Below are 23,829 nucleotides of genomic sequence, written 5' to 3' on the forward strand. Positions count from 1 at the left end.
TACAACTTTTTATAAAGGTTTTTATTATAACTTTTTATTAAGGTTTTTATTACAACTTTTTATTAAGGTTTGTATTATAACTTTTTATTAAGGTTTTTATCATAACTTTTTATAAAGGTTTTTATTATAACTTTTTATTAAGGTTTTTATTACAACTTTGTATAAAGGTTTTTATTACAACTTTTTATTAAGGTTTTTATTACAACTTTTTATTAAGGTTTTTATTACAACTTTTTATTAAGGTTTTTATTATAACTTTTTATTAAGGTTTGCATTATAACTTTTTATTAAGGTATTTATTATAAATTCTAACACTTAAACTTTTCAGTTTCATATCACTTTCAATTTCATTTCGTTTCCAGTATTCTGAAATAGCAGGATAACAATAAAAAGTAAACAAATTTTTTCAAGAATACTTAACGAAAATATTGGTATGGTAAAATGTATGAAGCTTTCAGATACCTGAATAAAACTACATAATATCTAAAAACATACCATGGATAATACCTGGTAATGAGTATAAAGTAAGGCTTTTATTGATATAAAACATTTTAATACGTTTGTCCTTTTCATTAGGTCAGTTTCAATTCCGTATCAAGAAGCTGTTCCTATAGTATCAGTGGGTGTACTGTATGGCACGATGTTGTCATGGTAACAGTAGGTGTGACATTGATATGATATGAAAAGCTTGGTTTTTTAAAGGGTGAATGCTCTATATTTATATAACAGTGTTGGTTAGATGGTGTAACTCTTCAAGATAAATTAATTATACTAACCAGTTTACTAGTAGTATAATTCTATGGACAATCTATTGCCCAATATAGATATTTAAATTAATGAACGAAACTTATATAATGCAAATTTAATTTCAAATAATGTGATGAAACATATGTTTGTCTTTAAACTGTATTGACTCCGTGTGTCTTTCGTTCTGTTGCTGTTTACTGTTAGGCGAGACAACGTACGTTATAGGACGTGTTTACATTACTGTTACCGTAGCGTCTTTAAGTTAATTTTGTCTGCCAATAACCAGATCCACCTCAGGAAATGTTCTTTGTTATGAAATAATTACATGTCGATTGGAATTTCTGATTAATTCTAGAAATAAATAAGCCATAATTAGTTTTTATTAACTGTAAACTTCGTTCCGTGTTTAGTATCCTGTGTTGCTTCCGTGTCTTTTTGGGTCACTTTATGTGCTTCCACGGAACTGTTGTTGAGTTTCTCATATGATTGATTGGTGACCAGTTGATCTGACGAACATTCAACCTGTGTGACGTCAAAAAGGAAACCAGCTCGTGAGGTGGCGTAATCACTTCGGAACCGACCTGACATCTCATTGTTTGGGAAGTCCATTTCAACTAAAAATAAATGAAAAGAAGATATCGTCATATTAGAAGTAGGTGAACTTAGGTGTTTGAATATGAAATACACGTTATGACGTCACACTTCTACAGACACCTTCATACCAACACAAGATGGATATTCACATTATTTAGCACAGAATAATAACCAGGTGACTCTTTTCTCAGCACAACCAACATTGTCTTCTTTAGTGTACGTTAAAGAAGCCCTTTTGGGCATGTTAGCAATCTTCTTTGGCGGGAAACTGACCGATGAAATAAAATAAACGAGAACATGACGGTTCGTTTATTTTGTTGTTATACTAACTGAATACAATAGAACACTTGTACCGCTGTATAACTTATATCTTAGATTGCAGTTTACCACTACATGTGACATTTTTTATAAGGAACATATATCTGACTTGTTGGTCTATTGATCTGCCCATATATGTGAAATATTTATAATGATTAATGAACCAGTTATAAACACATCTGGAATCATCTTGTAGTAGTTTTCAAATGAGACCCGAAACTCTAACTCTTTCGAATAGTTCATTATTCATCTTAGAGGTATAAAGGGTTATGCTGAATGAATGTAACGTATTTTATATCAGCACGGATGTCGACGTAACGTTAACTGGATGTTCAATATGAGTTAGCCTTAAGAACTAGCCAGTCATAATCTAGAGTTGTTTGAGTCAGGTTTAGTTTGAGCAAAAGACATACGTACAATACATAAAATACTTAAGTGTGATGAAAGTTATAAGAACTTTTAACCAATCCTTACAAAGATAAAATAAAAAAAATGAAAATAGCTTGATCATTATAAAGACTTTTAGGCCTACTGTTTTCCAAGTAGTTCGCTGGCTTTTTGGCTTTCAAGCTACTATTTATAGTAGTTTGACTTGAACTGTATTTATAACTGCAATTATATTTTTATTTACCCTACTTTAGTGTTGTCGTAATTAAATGGGCGTGCCATAGTTTGATGGTTAGGGCGCTTGACTCACAATCTCAAGGTCGTGAGTTTGAATCTTTGTCTCCGAAGATGCGCATCCTTTCAACCGAGTGGGCGTTATAATGTTGAGTCAGTCTCACCATTCATTGGTAAAAGAACAAACCGCCAACTGACGTTAGGTGGTGTTGACTAGCAGGCTTCACTAAAGTATTTCTCCAAAATTAGGGACAATTAACTGGATAGGAGAGAGACGCCATTAAGTAAACCTTCCCAACTATCATCGCGTGACGAGTCAGAAAAACATCACTGACGACAGCAATGATGACATCTTTACTATAATCATTAAATGGTTTAGTAATTATTAAATAATGGCATTTGTTTGAAAAATATAGCGAGGACCTTGTTAGGAACAGTAGAAATATTAACTTCCAAGTGAAGCTGACCCTTTCTGGTCTATACGACCATGAGCAAAGCCAAAGTTCAGAAACAAAGAAGAGGTCCCAGTGGAGATGGCCCTCCCTGGTCTATAAGACTGTAAGCAAAGCCACAGTTCAGACACAAAGAAGAGGTCCCAGTAGAGATGGCCCTCCCTGGTCTATAAGACTGTAAGCAAAGCCACAGTTCAGACACAAAGAAGAGGTCCCAGTGGAGATGGTCCTCCCTGGTCTATAACACTGTGAGCAAAGTCACAGTTCAGACACAAAAAAAGAGGTCCCAGTGGAGATGGCCCTCCCTGGTCTATACGACCATGAGCAAAGCCATAGTTCAGACACAAAGAAGAGGTCCCAGTGAAGATGGCCCTCCCTGGTCTATGAGACTGTGAGCAAAGCCACAGTTCAAACACAAAGAAGAGGTCCCAGTAGAGATGGCCTTCCCTGGTCTATAAGACTGTGAGCAAAGCCACAGTTCAGACATGGGGAAGACGTCCCAGTGAAGATGGCCCTCCCTGGTCTATAAGACTGTGAGCAAAGCCACAGTTCAGTCATGAGGAAGAAGTCCCAGTGGAGATGGCCCTCCCTGGTCTATAAGACTGTGAGCAAAGCCACAGTTCAGACATGAAGAAGAAGTCCCAGTGGAGATGGCCCTCCCTGGTCTATAAGACTGGGAGCAAAGCCACAGTTCAGACATGAGGAAGAAGTCCCAGTAAAGATGGCCCTCCGTGGTCTATAAGACTGTGAGCAAAGCCACAGTTCAGACATGAGGAAGAAGTCCCAGTGGAGATGGCCCTCCCTGGTCTATAAGACTGTGAGCAAAGTCACAGTTCAGACACAAAAAAGAGGTCCCAGTGGAGATGGCCCTCCCTGGTCTATACGACCATGAGCAAAGCCACAGTTCAGACACAAAGAAGAGGTCCCAGTGAAGATGGCCTCCCTGGTCTATAAGACTGTGAGCAAAGCCACAATTCAGACATGAGGAAGAAGTCCCAGTGGAGATGGCCTTCCCTGGTCTATAAGACTGTGAGCAAAGCCACAGTTCAGACACAAAGAAAAGGTCCCAGTGGAGATGGCCCTCCCTGGTCTATAAGACTGCGAGCAAAGCCACAATTCAGACATGAGGAAGAAGTCCCAGTGGAGATGGCCCTCCCTGGTCTATAAGACTGTGAGCAAAGCCACAGTTCAGACATGAGGAAGAAGTCCCAGTGGAGATGGCCCTCCCTGGTCTACAAGACTGTGAGCAAAGCCACAGTTCAGACATGAGGAAGAAGTCCCAGTGGAGATGGCCCTCCCTGGTCTATAAGACTGTGAGCAAAGCCACAGTTCAGACATGAAGAAGAAGTCCCAGTGGAGATGGCCCTCCCTGGTCTATAAGACTGTGAGCAAAGCCACAGTTCAGACATGAGGAAGAAGTCCCAGTGGAGATGGGCCTCCGTGGTCAAAAAGACTGTGAGCAAAGCCACAGTTCAGACATGAGGAAGAAGTCCCAGTGGAGATGGCCCTCCCTGGTCTATAAGACTGTGAGCAAAGTCACAGTTCAGACACAAAAAAGAGGTCCCAGTGGAGATGGCCCTCCCTGGTCTATACGACCATGAGCAAAGCCACAGTTCAGACACAAAGAAGAGGTCCCAGTGAAAATGGCCCTCCCTGGTCTATAAGACTGTGAGCAAAGCCACAATTCAGACATGAGGAAGAAGTCCCAGTGGAGATGGCCTTCCCTGGTCTATAAGACTGTGAGCAAAGCCACAGTTCAGACACAAAGAAAAGGTCCCAGTGGAGATGGCCCTTCCTGGTCCATAAGACTGCGAGCAAAGCCACAATTCAGACATGAGGAAGAAGTCCCAGTGGAGATAACCCTCCCTGGTCTATAAGACTGTGACCAAAGCCACAGTTCAGACATGAGGAAGAAGTCCCAGTGGAGATGGCCCTCCCTGGTCTGTAAGACTGTGAGCAAAGCCACAGTTCAGACATGAGGAAGAAGTCCCAGTGGAGATTGCCCTCCCTGGTCTATAAGACTGTGAGCAAAGCCACAGTTCAGACATGAGGAAGAAGTCCCAGTGGAGATGGCCCTCCCTGGTCTATAAGACTGTGAGCAAAGCCACAGTTCAGACATGAGGAAGAAGTCCCAGTGGAGATGGCCCTTCCTGGTCTATAAGACTGTGAGCAAAGCCACAGTTCAAACATGAGGAAGAAGTCCCAGTGGAGATGACCCTCCCTGGTCTATAAGACTGTGAGCAAAGCCACAGTTCAGACATGAGGAAGAAGTCCCAGTGGAGATGGCCCTCCCTGGTCTATAAGACTGTGAGCAAAGCCACAGTTCAGACACAAAGAAGAGGTCCCAGTGGAGATGGCCCTCCCTGGTCTATAAGACTGTGAGCAAAGCCACAGTTCAGACACAAAGAAGAGGTCTCAGTGGAGATGGCCTTCCCTGGTCTATAAGACTGTGAGCAAAGCCACAGTTCAGACATGAGGAAGAAGTCCCAGTGAAGATGACCCTCTATGGCCTCACAAAAGAAAGAAGGTTACAAAGAAACCTTGAGACTTTCCACTTACACTATTGCCGAGGAAGTCAGTTTATGATTGTTTTTAAGCCACCTCCATCTCCTGAACCAATAAACTTGTCACAATGGGAAGAGAGAACATTGTATAATACATTTCAAGCATTACAGTTTTCTTCCTATCACAGCTCTGTTTCCTGGACATATGGACTCCGAGGAAAATGGGAAGACACAGGGATTCGTATTGTCCAGGAAATGGAAGTCAGAGGGATCCATACTGCCTATGAAGTTTCACACTTCGTAGTTATTTCTGTAACAGCTCTGTTCTTTTGAACCATGCTCACCATAAGAGATATGTTTATGGAAAACAAATTAGTACACGTATCGTTTTCAAGTGAAAATGATTATCAATCATTTACAACAAAGCATTATCTTAGATTCTGGATTTCAGATACTTCTTGAAATACATGCGTAAAATATACACGCGAAATGTTGCGATATCATGTCATTAATGTACTGAAAACTAAAGAACACATAACAACTTGTTATAATTTAAAAGTGGTTTTAGAGTAATTTCAAATTCTTGTTTTGTTTCAATAAATAAAAATTCCTATACTTCAACATTTTGATAAATTATCCCATTTCTTCTTTCAGTAGAACTGGGTACGGTCAACAGTTGCTCTCTATTAAACGGGGTTCGAATCCCTGTCGTATCAAATATGCTCGCTCTTTCAGCCTTAGGGCGTTATAATGTGACGGCCAATCCCACTTTTCGTTGGTAAAAGAGTAGCCCAAGAGTTGGTGGTGGGTGGTGATGACTAGCTACCTTCCTTCTAGTCTTACACTGCTAAATTATGGACGGCTAGCGCAGACAGCCCTTGTGTAGTTTTGCGCGAAATTCATAAAACCCTAATAGACGACTATCAAAGTGGAAATTATAGTTCATGTTTGACAAAACATATTTTCTGATTGACCAAAGATAGAAAAGAAATTTTAGTTTAGAATTAATCTTAAACCCATCTTCTAAGAAAATAATAATTTATTAAATCTTTAGCCCTCTTTTGTCACCCCATTTAACTTACTAAATCTTTAGCTCTCTTTTGTCACCCCATTTAATTAACTAAATCTTTAGCCTGCTTTTTGGAACCCCATTTAATTAACTAAATCTTTAGCCCGCTTTTTGGAACCCCATTTAATTTACTAAATCTTTAGCTCTCTTTTGTCACCCAATTTAATTAACTAAATTTTTAGCCCGATTTTTGGAACCCCATTTAATTAACTAAATCTTTAGCTCTCTTTTGGAACCCCATTTAATTTACTAAATCTTTAGCTCTCTTTTGTCACCCCATTTAATTTACTAAATCTTTAGCTCTCTTTTGGAACCCCATTTAATTAACTAAATCTTTAGCCCTCTTTTGTCACCCCATTTAATTTACTAAATCTTTAACTCTCTTTTGGAACCCCATTTAATTTACTAAATCTTTAGCTCTCTTTTGTCACCCCATTTAATTAACTAAATCTTTAGCTCTCTTTTGTCACCCCATTTAATTAACTAAATCTTTAGCTCTCTTTTGGAGCCCCATTTAATTTATTAAATCTTTAACTCTTTTTTTGTCACCCCATTTAATTAACTAAATCTTTAGCTCTCTTTTGGAACCCCATTTAATTAACTAAATCTTTAGCTCTCTTTTGTCACCCCATTTAATTAACTAAATCTTTAGCTCTCTTTTGTCACCCCATTTAATTAACTAAATCTTTAGCCCGCTTTTTGGAACCCCATTTAATTTACTAAATCTTTAGCTCTCTTTTGTCACCCCATTTAATTAACTAAATCTTTAGCTCTCTCTTTGGAACCCATTTAATTTACTAAATCTTTAGCCCTCTTTTGTCACCCCATTTAATTTTTACATCTTTACGTACGCTATCAGTATTAATAGGTTATTGGTAATTTAAGTTTTGAGTGGCTATCCTTTATATGAAGTATATCAGGTTTGGATTCTACTTTCAAATAACTTAGGAAATTTCGTTTATTCAACACTGTACCGTCACACGTATTGATATTTATACAAACTTACATATCAGTAGCATTATCTGAAAACTGTCAGTTACTAAGTCACGCAGCATCTATATGATAAGAGCAAGACAGGCGTAGAGTTTACCCACCAACACATTTCTTGTACAAGCTGTCTTTTCACGTCATATAACGTTATGAAACTACTAAAAGGTGTGTGTCTGTTTCCTTATAGCAAAGCCACATCGAGCTATCTGACGAGTCCACCGAGGGGAATCGAACCCTTGATTTTAGCTTTGTAAATATGAAATCTTACTGCTGTACCAGCGTGTGGCAAAAGGCGATAGAAAGATACCTTTATCAGCGATCCAACAACATTCTGAAACTAAATAAACGGAACAAACAGTCGCTTTACCAGTGACGCAAGCATTATGGAACTAACTAAAGGTAGTACAAAGAAACTTTATCAGTAACCAGATAACATTCTGAAACTAAATAAACGGAACAAAAAGTAGTTTTACCAGTGACGCAAGCATTATGGAACTAACTAAAGGTAGGACAAAGAAACTTTATCAGTAACCAGATAACATTCTGAAACTAAATAAACGGAACAAAAAGTAGTTTTACCAGTGACGCAAGCATTATGGAACTAACTAAAGGTAGGACAAAGAAACTTTATCAGTAACCAGATAACATTCTGAAACTTATGAAACTCGGCAGAGCTTTACCGGTGACATTACAGTATTTTATAACTAAAGAAACGTGACGGAACTAAAGTTTATTAGCTACGATCATGTAATAACAAAAGCATTAACATGAGAGAAACCCTTGGTTAATAACATTAAACTGTTAGGTGCAAATAAAACTCAGCTCCATATGTTAGAGCTACTGTAAGTCTAGAGAGCGTAGGATGATAAATATGATTCAACATAATTTTATAAAACAGCATCTCTTTGGAGTAACAGAAGTTACGATGTGTCATATAATTTATACATTTATCAAAATACTTTATACTTGTTTTAACGGAGTAAGGCTGTAGTAGAGTCATCAGTACATAGCAAAGCTTCTCAACCTTAGTTGATATTACAAGTGGAATTTTATTTACTGACAAAGTTCAAAAGGTGCACAGCTTACACATGTGGTATTGTATATGCTTGTCGTTTAGCAAAATACGATATCTTATGTGGGACAAGACATCAGTTCAAAGCCCTTTGTTATTTCAAGTATTCAGATGTTTTCATTGGATAGCTGTGGTCTAGTGTGAAGGACTGATTAGAAGTATCCACGGTCAACTGATTAAAACTTTCAATACACTAAGATTGGTCATATAGTGTACAACAGCCATTCCATCAAAGTCCAATCAACTCTTCAGGGTTCTAAATCATCATATAACATTAACAAAGCTTCACTAGGACCTGACCGTGTTAAGATCATGAATCCCTTCATCAAGCTACTGTTCATTTTAGTTGGACCATTCAAGTTCCACAATGACCCCAAAGATCCAAACCAAGCAGAGGATGATCTAAGAGATGCCTCAGAATAGAGCTACCGCAGAACAGATTCTATGAACTCATTACTGAGATGATTGGTTATCACACGTTTGGTACGACTGAGATCTGTGTAGTTACGAGTTGAAGTAAAGTGTAGCTGAGAAAACACACACACAAAAGCTGTCTGCATTTACCGAAACGCCATGGTTGGCAATCACACCATGGTTGGAAATCACGCCATGGTTGGCAATCACTCCATGGTTGGCAATCACGCCATGGTTGGCAATCATCTTAGCCATCAATGATTCCCGCACCACAGGCAAGAGAACTAGGTGGACATTCATCGTTTCATAGAGGAAAAAACACGGTGAAACTATATTCACGTTTCTCACAAGGATGAAGTTGGAAGCCATTAAAAAGCAGTTTATTGCCTGTATTGTTAAATAGAATTAATTACAAACAACATTTGTCCCAAACAACATATTTGTAAATGACTTTCATATAGTAATGAGTCAAATTCAAGGTTACTGAACCCCAATTAAATTATTTAACTTTATAGCAGGACATATAAGGTTGAATGACGAAGCTGACAATTCCTCCAGTAGTTAATAGTAGTGATCGGCTAAGTTTTCAAATAATTCACGCGCCGAAAAAAATAATACCCTAAGCGGAAACCAACTATTCAAAATATTGGTTACGACATAACTATTTTCACATATACTAATAATACGCTAGCGATCTGTATAGAGTACGTCAACGAAGTTAGAGCCTATACTTCTTGGACTATCATTACGAGGTTTCTATATCTTACTTGACTGGTCTAAGAGTATCCACTTTCGATACTCCGATAACAATCTGTACACATACACGTATACAGATTTAAATATATTTATACAAGTATAATATAAATGGAAACGTATCGTACACGTACTTAAGTACAGTTCAACTAACTGTACTAGAAGTTTACAGATCTTGTGTCCATTTACTGGACATATAAAAACTGGACAAATAAATAGAAAAAAAATAAAATTTTAATGGAAGTAGCGATCATTAACAAATCAAATTATTTACTTTTTCTTGTTCCTGGGCAAAAAGTATTATTTTTCAATTGCTTATGCCTAAAGTAAAAGAAAAAGACCTATTTTTCTCTACAAACTTTGCTTTTGTGACCTGGATAAAGAAACTTCCAAATTTATCCTTTTTCCAGAACATTCCAGGTAGATTCAGTTCTGAATAGCCTATAAAAAATTTTGTCGAACTTACAAAAATTTCCAGGGATTTTCTAGAATTTTGTAGAACTTACGAGAATTTTCAAAAACCTTTCAGAATTTTCTAAAACTTTACATAGTATTTATATACAGTGGCTCATCTCTCACCACTTCAGTTTAGTTCTAGCTGCCTAAGTGAACACATAGACCTATCTGATTTTATCAGAGATGGCATCAAGAAGCTGCAAACATTCTCCAGACACATTCTGCTGTGTATATGGCCAATTTATCAGGACAAGAGTGAAAAGGTACTTTGTGACAGCATCTGCTAAAATGTGTGAAGCATACAAAGCATATTTCGGCATGCTTGCTTCTGCCACAATATATCTGGTCTTTGCGAGGTAACTGGAATTGTCTGTAACTCAAACGAGTGGCACCTCTTCATTGATAGCCCATACAGAAGCCTCAAAGCTGTGCTGCTCCATAACAGGAATAAGTATCTGTCTCTTCCCCTGGCTCATTCGGTGCACCTCAAAAAAGAATACAACAGTGCCAAGACCTTGCTAGAAGTCTTGAAGTATGATGAGTATGACTAGGAGGTTATTGGAGACTTCAAAATGGTGGCATTCCTACTGGGTCTCCAAGGAGGCTTTAACAAGTTTCCCTGTTATCTTTGCCTTTGGGACAGCAGGAACACCACAGAACACTACAACAGGAAGCACTGGCCATAACGGTCCGAGTTCTCTGTGGGGAGGCACAATGTCAAGTGTGAGCCACTTGTGGACCTCCAGAAGGTGTTGTTCTCACCATTTCTCATAAAATTGAGTCTTATGAAACAATTTGTCATAGCTCTTGATAAGGAGTCTGTAGCCTTCAAATGCCTTCGAGACTTCTTCCCTAACCTGTCTGAGGCAAAGGTCAAAGCTGGTGTCTTCGTTCGACCACAAATAAAGAAGATCCTGGAGTGTACAGAATTCCCCAAGAAGCTCAGTAGGAAAGGAAAAAAAGCTTGGGCAGCTTTGTCGCAGAGGTTTGGGGTTTCTTGGGCAATCACAAGGCCGAAAATTATGTGGAACTGGTTGAGGCTCTGGTGAAGAACTACGGCAAAATGAGCTGCAGGATGTCCCTGAAAGTCCATATCCTTGACACTCATCTTGATAAATTCAATGAGAACATGGGAGTATTCTCAGAGGAGAAAGACGAGCGCTTCCACCAAGATATACTGGACTTTGAACGCCGCTACCAAGAAGCGTATAACGAAAACATGATGGGAGACTATATGTGGGGGCTGATACGTGAAAGTGATTTACAATACAGTCGCAAATCTCGAAAAACTACTCACTTCTAAACATTTTTGTATAACTTTAGTATAAATACATGTAAATCTTGATTCATAAGTTGTTTCATTCAGACTTTATGTAAATGAAAATGCGCAAATTTTCCAGTTTTTTACATAGAAAATAGGTTAATTTCTAAATTTCATTATCCAGGTCACAAAAGCAAAGTTTGAAGGGAATAATGGCCATTTTCTGTACTTTTACAACATAAGCAATTAAGAAATAACACATACTATCCAGGAACACAATTCGTGTTATATAGTGTTATTCACAGAGTTGCTATGAGAAGTACACAAACAAGTGAAGTGATTCTACATTTTAAAACGATTTTCAATCCTTAGTTTGTTTGTGATTAGCAATCTAACTTAAACATTTATTTTATTTTGTGTACTTAAAGCAGATCTAGGAATAACACAACATAATGTTTAGAAACAACAAAGGACCTATTGGTCTGTTAAGGCTCTCCAATTGTCTAAGTCAGACTAAAACTATTAAATAAATAAATTTAAAAAATTAAAGCCATCATTCATATCTATCAAACTTTATTTTAAACACACTAAAATTTACTACCTTCACAACATCCAAAGTCAACTCATTCCATAGGTCAACCACCCTATTTAAAAATAAAATTTCTTCTACCTAAATCTATATTTGTATCTCTCAGCTCTATATTTCTCTCTATTGTGTATAAACAAGTTAATGCATCAACATTTAGAATTTTCAACACTTCAATCCGTTTCTCGCTAACGCTTCTTCAAGAGAAACAAATTTAAGGATCTGGATCTCTCCCGAAATGACAACCCTTTATTCCAGGTACCATCTCAATAACCGTCCTCGAAACTCTTTCCAACAACTGGATGTCTTTCTTAAGGTAAGGATCCCAAGATTGAACACAATATTTCAAATGTGGTCTAACCTGTACAATGAGATTATAACCTCTTTAGACTTGCATTCAATATTTCTATTGATACTAAAATACTATTTGCTCTACCATTAACAACAGTACACTGACAAACTATTACACTAAGTTACTGTTAACATTATTCCCATAATTCAACTTATGATAATCAATATCTTACATTTATAGTGATTTCTCCCACTCAAGAATAATCTAAATCCTTTTTGAAAGCCGCAGCATTCTTTACACAGCAAGCAGACATTGTGATCATAAGCAAATTTCAGTACTTTATTGAACATTCCTTCATCTATGTCATTAATGTACATGAAAAAGAGCAGTGGCACTAAGCCCTGTTGTACCCCACTTGCAACATTAATTTAGTTTGATTGAACTTAGTTTATAACAACTGTTCCTATGTTCTTCCATCAAGCCGCTTTTCTATCCAGTTAGTGAATTCCAAGATATAAGTTTCTTTACAAGCCTTTCATGTAGCATTTTGTAATTACATCAAAGTTACACCTTTACTCTTATCAACATAAGCAGTACCATTTTAAAAGCCCTCCGCTAGTACGGACTTAAAACGCTAAAATCAGGGTTCGATTCCCTCGGTGGGCTCGGCAGATAGTTCAATGTGGCTTGCCTATAAGAAAACACAAACCATTTTAAAAACATGCCAAGATACTTGTAAGGCAATTTTTCTTATAATGAAACCATGTTGACTATCCAATAAAATTCTAAACTTTGTTAAGTGACTTTCAAAGTATTTTGCATCAGACTTTCCAAAACGTTTTCTACAACTGATACAAGACTAATAGACCAATAATTACTGGAACGTTTTCTGCTACCTCTCTTGAAGATAGAAAAACATTAGTTAATTTCTAGTCTATTGGTACGTGTTCACTGTCCAAGGAGTTACAAACCAACTCTGGCAAGTGGCTCACATATCCAATCATTAACCTCTTTTAAAACCTATAAGAAATATTATCCGATCCAGAGGAGTTATCATTTTTTTAAACTTTTCAATTTTATTTCAAAAAGCTTCATTTGTATGGAATTGTCTTGTTCAACTTTGTTTTCATTTATCAAGTGTTCCAGATAAAGAATATTCATTAAGTCTTCATTTGTAGAAACTAAAGAAACAGCAGAATTTAATACACTAGCTATTTTATAATAATCAGATATAATCTTTCCTCTATCATCTTTCAAGGGGCCTCTTCTCATCCTAACATTTTGTTTATCTCTAATGTACTTTAAAAATAATTAATATTAATATTTATGCTTTCAACCAAATGTGTTTCACGAATTCTTTTAAATGTTCTATTTAACCCAATTTTTACGATAATCTTCTTTTATCATACCAGTAAGTTTTAATTTATTAAATTTACGATACTTTTCTTAATGCTATCTTTTATACCCTTTCTGATCCAATCTGGTTTGTTTTCACTTGCATCTTCCCATCTCATTCTGTAAGGAATATATTTGTTTTGAATAAAGAAAAGTGTTTTTAAACCTTTTCTCAGTGTCTTCAATTGAGTCAGCTGCCCATTTCACGAAAACAAATTGTTGTCGCATTTCTTCAAAATTTGCATTTTAAATTTATAACTGAAATATTATTGTTCCTATTTCCATATGCAGCAAAACACTAAACCTAATACAGCTATGATCACCCATAAACTCTGGTTCCTTAATCATGTTAACAAAATACAGAGGCTGAGAACGGTTTCGTAGTTTCCATTGTAAGGCTTTCGTGTTCAACGTGCGCCCCTTCTTCATGCAACTTTCCATAATCCTTCTAGTGTATGAAGAAGTCAGTTTTCAAGCCCTAATCTAAACGTATGACTATATCAAAATGCACGAGTGCAAAGGCCAGCACTTTGATCAGCACACCTTTATATGGATAGAAGGAATAGTTGTTTCACTCTCCAATTGACTGAGGTATGTGACAGTTAAAATGACATGTCGTGAAGCCATCTTATGTACCACAAGATTGTGCTATTTTTGAAGATAAAAATTCTTTTTAATGTGTTTTGCAAACAGTCGTCTGCAGCATGAGGAAGGTTGTTGCCACGACATTTGTCTCCCAAGTCTGATGTTGATATCTCTTTCTGGATAGTTATGTGACTTGATCCATATTATATTGTATCCCAGTGCCTTTGAAAGGCTAAATCTTGACCAGAACAAATGTCTTTATAATTTAAGTGTATAAATATTTTGCATCGGAAGGGCCTATTACATTTCTTTATCTAGAGATCAGTTCTAGTTTTGTTTTCTAATTTTGCGCTAAGCTACATGAGGGCTATCTGCGCTAGCCATCTCTAATTTAGCAGTGTAAGACTAGAAGAAAGGCAGTTAGTCATCAAACTGTTACATTCTAACGGCGGTTAAAAGGGCGAGCATATTTGGTGTGATGGACATTCGAACTCGCGACTCTCGAATTACATGTTGAGTGCCTTACCCACCTTGCTATGAGGAACCTAGATCAGTTCGGATGGCGCATCACACTACCTAGGAACAGCTAATCAATTCCAAAAATAGTTCTGATACATTCTGCTACATCACTACTTTATATCGGCTGTGTTTAACATGTTTGTTTATTTGTTTGTTGTTATGCACAAACCCACACAAAGAACTATCTGTGTTTTGCCGAACGTAGGTTTTAGTAGTATAAGTCCATCGACATACCTCGGTAGGAGGAGAGCGTTTAACACGTAACGTGCTGACTTGAATATTCAAAACCGCTTTAATACAAAGTACTGAACCATTCGTATAACATTGAATATAAGCTGCAAAAAAAGCACAATAACTTATTGCAGCTTCAGCTCTTTAGATTTAAAAATATGATCTATAACAGTCTAATGAGGATTCCGACCAGACGTAAATCCAATGTCATTCTGGCTCATCGGTTTTGTGGGGCTTAAACGTTAAATGTAAACAGAAATAACATTCCATCAGCGTTCAGTAATAATTACTCTTTCATTAATGTACTACTTGCGTTCAATACGGATTTAAACACAGTATAAAATATTAAATAATGTCGGTTCTGATACTTACAGCGTGACCCACAGTTTAACGATTTGTGGTTGTCGTCCCGTTTCCATCCCACTTAAAAGTCTCTCTTGCAGCTTCAGATATACACAGATTTAGTCGATATGTTACCAGGTGATTGAAACACTCAACTCGTTCTTATACTTTTAGCAATAGGTACGATATAATGTGGTGGATAATCCCTATATTCATTGGCAATGAAACGAATAGCAGTGTTGGCAGTGGATGATGTTCACTAGTTGCTTTCACCCTAGTCTATCACTTCAAAATTACGAACAGCTGTGACAGATAGCTTTAAAGTAGCTTTGAGTGGCATTCAACAAAAAAACAAAACCAAGGTTTTACGTGATTCAAACAACACATCAACCATTAGCATCTATCGGTTAAATCTGTAATGCATAATAATTGATAGTAACTAGAAATTATTTTTACTAGTGTTAGATATTAATTCATAAAAATCCAGCAATATTTTATAGCAAAAATCTCTGACTAATTTTCAACCATGATGAACTAAAACTGCCTTTTATACATTGAACGGATCGAATACTTGTAGTATGAAGAAAACTATGATCTAGTCTCAATAATTATGAGATCTTCTTTCTTGTCACACAACGAATACTTGTAGTATGAAGAAAACTATGGTCTAGTCTCAATAATTATGAGATCTTCTTTCTTGTCACACAACGAATACTTGTAGTATGAAGAAAACTATGGTCTAGTCTCAATAATTATGAGATCTTCTTTCTTGTCACACAACGAATACTTGTAGTATGAAGAAAACTATGGTCTAGTCTCAATAATTATGAGATCTTTCTTCTCACACAACGAATACTTGTAGTATGAAGAAAACTATGGTCTAGTCTCAATAATTATGAGATATTTTTTCTTGTCACACAACGAATACTTGTAGTATGAAGAAAACTATGGACTAATCTCAATAATTATGAGATCTTCTTTCTTGTCACACAACGAATACTTGTAGTATGAAGAAAACTATGGACTAGTCTCAATAATTATGAAATCTTTCTTCTCACACAACTAATACTTGTAGTATGAAGAAAACTATGGTCTAATCTCAATAATTATGAGATCTGTCTTCTCACACAACGAATACTTGTAGTATGAAGAAAACTATGGACTAATCTCAATAATTATGAGATCTGTCTTCTCACACAACGAATACTTGTAGTATGAAGAAAACTATGGACTAATCTCAATAATTATGAGATCTTTCTTCTCACACAACGAATACTTGTAGTATGAAGAAAACTATGGACTAATCTCAATAATTATGAGATCTGTCTTCTCACACTACGAATACTTGTAGTATGAAGAAAACTATGGACTAATCTCAATAACTATGAGATCTGTCTTCTCACACAACGAATACTTGTAGTATGAAGAAAACTATGGTCTAATCTCAATAATTATGAGACCTGTCTTCTCACACAACGAATACTTGTAGTATGAAGAAAACTATGGACTAATCTCAATAATTATGAGATCTTTCTTCTCACACAACGATCACGAGTAAAATAAACTGAACAAATTCCTTTCATGTTCTCCTAACGAAAGATGGTTTCCACGGTAACAAGAGATCAGGGTGACGATGGGGCTGTTAACACTAAAAGCTTCTTAATGTTCACAGCAGGTATTGAACATCTACACTTAGCATTACAATCCATCTAGCCTACTGCTAAGCCACTGACAGCGGAGGTTGATTGTTCAGTGGGAGAATTGACTGTGTCGGTGGCGTTAGAGAAAGAAAAATACTAGATTAAGGTCCAGAATGCACAATTAAAACAAAACGTTTATTTGTAAACACTGTTAATACCAGAAGATACAGACAGATGGTTAGGTACCAGTCATTGTTAAACATGACTTGAACTGTAGCTTGGTTTATACCTTTTCAACATTTGACTAAACAGCAAAGACAAACGTCCATAAACAGATGGATGATATCATAAGTTGATATTTTCTTCAGTGACTTTCAATATCCTAGCTGTACCGTGATTCAAGAAAGCCAGCTTGCTAGTTACCAAAGTACAATGGACCATAAAATAACAGGTATCTATCAATGTGGTAGTCATCATGGGTGAATGGACAGGGATCTATCAACCTGTTAGTTACCAAGGCTCAGTGGACCAAAGAGAAGATGAATCTCTCAATTGGTTAGTCACCAAAACTCAATGGACCAATGAGAACACAGGGATGTATCTATCAGCATGCTGGTCACCAAGGCACAACTGACTGACGAGGCATCTAGATTAACTTTTATGTTAACAGATTAAAAGAATGTTTCGGCTCTCACAACATACGAATCAAAACTGGGTCATCTGAAAGTGGGAGAGAATACAATACATGTACATAAAGATTAAACTCTCAGAAGCGAACTGTCTGAACCTGCCGAAATAAAAACACAAATTTACTATAACTAACTCCACTGAGAAAAATAAACAGTTTTTATTTGTGGTTATCAAAATGTGCATTAGTAAAACAAAAAACAGTTTCCATACTAGTTCATTAAACAATAAACAAAGCGTTCACCTGACGATGACCGAAGAAGGTCGAAACGTTGTTCGCTCTTCTATGTAAAATATTTTCTCAACCCAAACGAGCCGTTTTTGCATATAAACAAAGCGTTCATTCGGTTTCAAAGCAAATAAGATTTTTGAGGGTTTAAAAACAATTCCCCTCTTTAGAACATAAGCAAAAAGGTATACATATCCTCAGTCATTCATATTGCTAAACTGATACATTAGAGAGAAGATAGCTAGTGAAAAGCATCCACAATCTAATCTGGACTTAATCTAATGACTCTCATAAAGCACCCACAGCCAATAAATGAAGAGCTTTTGTACAAATATGATGTAAAACCATGAACCTTATGATTTACCAGTATATGGATGGACAGTTAATAGACCTTCCGTTTCTTTATCTATCCATTAAACCGGCTATAGAGAGACTTCAATGAATCCTAAATTATAGGATATGATGCATATTCACAAATGAATAAAATATTGTCAGTTTTTGTTTACTGTCATTATTCCTGCTGTTAATTTAGATGGAACTTAAGAAGTACCAAACTAACTACATTTACTGTATATATTTACCAAACTAACTACATTTACTGTATATATTCACCAAACTAACTACATTTACTTTATATATTTACCAAACTTACTACATTTTTTTATATATTCACCAAACTTACTACATTTACTGTATATATTTACCAAACTAACTACATTTACTGTATATATTCACCAAACTTACTACATTTACTGTATATATTCACCAAACTAACTACATTTACTTTATATATTCACCAAACTTACTACATTTACTTTATATATTCACCAAACTAACTACATTTACTGTATATATTCACCAAACTAACTACATTTACTTTATATATTTACCAAACTAACTACATTTACTTTATATATTTACCAAACTAACTACATTTACTGTATATATTCACCAAACTAACTACATTTACTTTATATATTTACCAAACTAACTACATTTACTTTATATATTTACCAAACTAACTACATTTACTGTATATATTCACCAAACTAACTACATTTACTTTATATATTTACCAAACTTACTACATTTTTTATATATTCACCAAACTTACTACATTTACTGTATATATTTACCAAACTAACTACATTTACTGTATATATTCACCAAACTTACTACATTTACTGTATATATTCACCAAACTAACTACATTTACTTTATATATTCACCAAACTTACTACATTTACTTTATATATTCACCAAACTAACTACATTTACTGTATATATTCACCAAACTAACTACATTTACTTTATATATTCACCAAACTAACTACATTTACTTTATATATTCACCAAACTTACTACATTTACTTTATATATTCACCAAACTAACTACATTTACTTTATATATTCACCAAACTTACTACATTTACTTTATATATTCACCAAACTAACTACATTTACTGTATATATTCACCAAACTAACTACATTTACTTTATATATTCACCAAACTAACTACATTTACTTTATATATTCACCAAACTAACTACATTTTTTTATATATTCACCAAACTAACTACATTTACTTTATATATTCACCAAACTAACTACATTTACTTTGCATATTCACCAAACTATCTACATTTACTTTATATATTAACTAAACTGACAACATATTCCTAATGACTGAAGACATTTGTGTTTTTATAGTTTAAAGTTTGAACCTTAAAACGTTTCTTCATATGTTCATAAAGGCCATTTTGAACCTCATCAATTGAATTATTGTGTTCCGATTGGCCAAATTTGGAAACTTAAGGTGAACCTCGTGATGACGAGAACCCCTCTTAAAGTGAAAATGTATCTCAAGAAGGCTGGTATGAGTATTAAACTATTATTAAAATAAAGTACAGAACAATGTTTCAACCTTCTCTTTGTTAACCTGAAGATGAAATGATGTTCTCGTCTTTATTTTACTAAATGTGTTAATTCCCACACCAGTTTTATTAAAATACATTTTAAGAGGTGAACTCCTAATGCGTTCCGATTGATCAAATTTGGAGTTTAGAGGTGAACTTGTTATGTGTCACTAAAAGTAAAACTTTCAACCTGAAACAGGAGATTGTTATGTGTCACTAAAAGTAAAACTTTCAACCTGAAACAGGAGATTGTTATGTCACTAAAAGCCATATTTTGAATCTTATAAGTGAGCACGTTATGCATCCCTAAATATTATATTTTGATCTTTAAATACTAGGTTGTTATGTATGTTTATAAGTCACATATTGAATAGTGTTCTCAAACGTTTTTCTGGTTTAATATTGGTAAACAACGTAAAACCTGAAACATGTTTTCACAATAAAACAATAACTCTCTCACTACAAAAATCTTTAAACATTATTGGCAGTTATTAATATCAAAATAATCTTGATAAAAAGTAAATATAACAATGAAAAGATAAAATTCAATTGTAGCAAAATGTTTGTTTATTTTATTATAATGAATTTAGTTCCAAATATGGTATGAGTTTATATTAAATCATGAACAACCTTTCTGTTCTCAGTGTCTAACTAGAGAGAAACGTTATTAAATTACTAATAATGTAAGTTAGCAACGCAAAATATATTGCACATCTTAACAAAGTTGCTAAAGTCATTCGTTCTACAAATAGACGTCGATGATTCAGCGTTGTTTGCTTCTTGCAAATTAAATTTTTTGCTTCTTACACCGATCGTAGACGTAGGACAGATGGCCTATTGTGTATCTTTGTGCTTAACAAGAAAGAGAAAATAACAATAACAATAATAAAATAACAATCCTGAAGACGAAGGGAGCTAACACCCTAGACATCTGCTATAAGCTGATTCCTTTATGATTTAAACCTAACTTTGTTTTGAATTTCGTGCAAAGTTACATATGGGCTATCTGCGCTAGCTGACCCTAGTTTAGCAATGCAAGACTAGCGGGAAGGCAGCTTGTCATCACAACTGCCAAATCTTGGGATACACTTTTACCAACGAATCGTGGGGTTAACCGTAATGTTATAATTACCACGGTTTAAATGGCGAATATGTTTGGTGTGACGGTGATTCGAACCCGCAGATTACAGGTGAAGCGCCTAAAGCACCTGGCCATGGCAATCAAATTAGTTGAGTACATATATATATGTACATCACTTATTATACATATTTTTATATATATATGTACATCACTTATTATACATATTTTTATATATATATGTACGTCACTTATTATGCATATTTTTATATATATATGTACGTCACTTATTATACATATTTATATATATATATATATGTACGTTACTTATTATACATATTTTTATATATATATGTAAATCACTTATTATACATATTTATATATATATATGTACGTCACTTATTATACATATTTTTATATATATATGTACATCACTTATTATACATATTTTTATATATATATGTACATCACTTATTATACATATTTTTATATATATATGTACATCACTTATTATACATATTTTTATATATATATGTACATCACTTATTATACATATTTTTATATATATATGTACATCACTTATTATACATATTTTTATATATATATATGTACATCACTTATTATACATATTTATATATATATATGTACATCACTTATTATACATATTTTTGTATATATATGCACGTCACTTATTATACATATTTATATATATATATGTACGTCACTTATTATACATATTTATATATATATATGTACATCACTTATTATACATATTTTTATTATATATATATATGTACATCACTTATTATACATATTTTTATATATATATGTACATCACTTATTATACATATTTTTATATATATATGTAAATCATTTATTATACATATTTATATATATATATGTACATCACTTATTATACATATTTTATATATATATGTACATCACTTATTATACATATTTTTATATATATATGTGCATCACTTTATTATACATATTTTTTTATATATATATATGTACATCAATTTATTATACATATTTTTATATATATATATGCACATCACTTATTATACATATTTTTATATATATATGTACATCAATTTATTATACATGTTTTTATATATATATATGTGCATCATTTATTATACATATTTTATATATATATATGTACATCAATTTATTATACATATTTTTTATATATATATGCACATCACTTATTATACATATTTTTATATATATATAATGTCACTTTATTATACATATTTATATATATATATGTACATCACTTATTATACATATTTTTTATATATATATGTACATCATTTATTATACATGTTTTTTATATATATATGTACATCACTTATTATACATATTTTTATATATATATGTGTTGCATCATTTATTATACATATTTATATATATATATGTACATCATTTATTATACATTTTTATATATATATATGTACATCACTTTATTATACATATTTTTTATATATATATATGTACATCATTTATTATACATATTTTATATATATATATGTACATCACTTATTATACATGTTTTTTATATATATATGTGCAAATCACTTATTATACATATTTATTTATATATATATATGTATCGTTACTTATTATACATTTTTATATATATATATGTAAATCACTTATTATACATATTTTTATATATATATGTACATCACTTATTATACATATTTTTTTATATATATATGTACATCATTTATTATACATATTTTTATATATATATATGTACATCACTTATTATACATATTTTTATATATATATGTACATCACTTATTATACATATTTTTATATATATATGTACATCACTTATTATACATATTTTTATATATATATATGTACATCACTTATTATACATATTTTTATATATATATGTACATCACTTATTATACATATTTTTATATATATATGTACATCACTTATTATACATATTTTTATATATATATATGTATCACTTATTATACATATTTATATATATATATGTACATCACTTATTATACATATATTTTTATATATATATATGTACATCACTTATTATACATATTTTATATATATATATGTAACATCACTTATTATACATATTTTTTATATATATATATGTACATCACTTATTATACATATTTTTATATATATATATATGTATCGTCTTATTATACATATTTTATATATATATATATGTACATGTACATCATTTATTATACATATTTTTATATATATATATGTACATCACTTATTATACATATTTTATATATATATGTACATCATTTATTATACATATTTTATATATATATATGTACATCATTTATTATACATATTTTTATATATATATATACATCATATATATTATACATATTTTTTATATATATATGTACATCACTTATTATACATATTTTATATATATATATATGTACATCATGTATTATTATATATATATATTTTATATATATATGTAAATCACTTATTATACATATTTATATATATATATGTATGTCACTTATTATACATATTTTTTATATATATATGTACATCACTTATTATACATATTTTATATATATATGTACATCACTTATTATACATTATATATATGTGCATTTATATATATATGTACATCACTTATTATACATATATTTTTATATATATATGTACATCACTTATTATACATATTTTTATATATATATGCACATCACTTATTATACATATTTTATATATATATATGTACATCACTTATTATACATATTTTTATATATATATGTACATCACTTATTATACATATTTATATATATATATATGTACGTCACTTATTATACATATTTTTATATATATATGTACATCACTTATTATACATATTTTTATATATATATGTACATCACTTATTATACATATTTTATATATATATGTACATCACTTATTATACATATTTTTATATATATATGTAAATCACTTATTATACATATTTATATATATATATGTACATCACTTATTATACATATTTTTATATATATATACATCACTTATTATACATATTTTTATATATATATGTA

At 32.8% G+C, this 23,829-nt stretch overlaps 1 protein-coding gene across 1 annotated transcript in view; it reads right to left on the reverse strand.

Moving 5' to 3' along the window:
* Window positions 1–262: 262 nt before the first annotated feature.
* Window positions 263–23,829, reverse strand: part of LOC143233644 (tolloid-like protein 2) — a 99,994-nt gene continuing 76,427 nt past the window's right edge. Inside the window, exon 3 of the mRNA XM_076470140.1 lies at window positions 263–1,361. Coding sequence (XP_076326255.1) covers window positions 1,120–1,361 — 242 coding nt within the window. The 3' untranslated portion in view covers window positions 263–1,119. The remainder of the gene's footprint in view (window positions 1,362–23,829) is intronic.

Source organism: Tachypleus tridentatus, chromosome 1, assembly GCF_004210375.1.
Source record: "Tachypleus tridentatus isolate NWPU-2018 chromosome 1, ASM421037v1, whole genome shotgun sequence".
Classification (NCBI taxonomy): domain Eukaryota; kingdom Metazoa; phylum Arthropoda; class Merostomata; order Xiphosura; family Limulidae; genus Tachypleus; species Tachypleus tridentatus.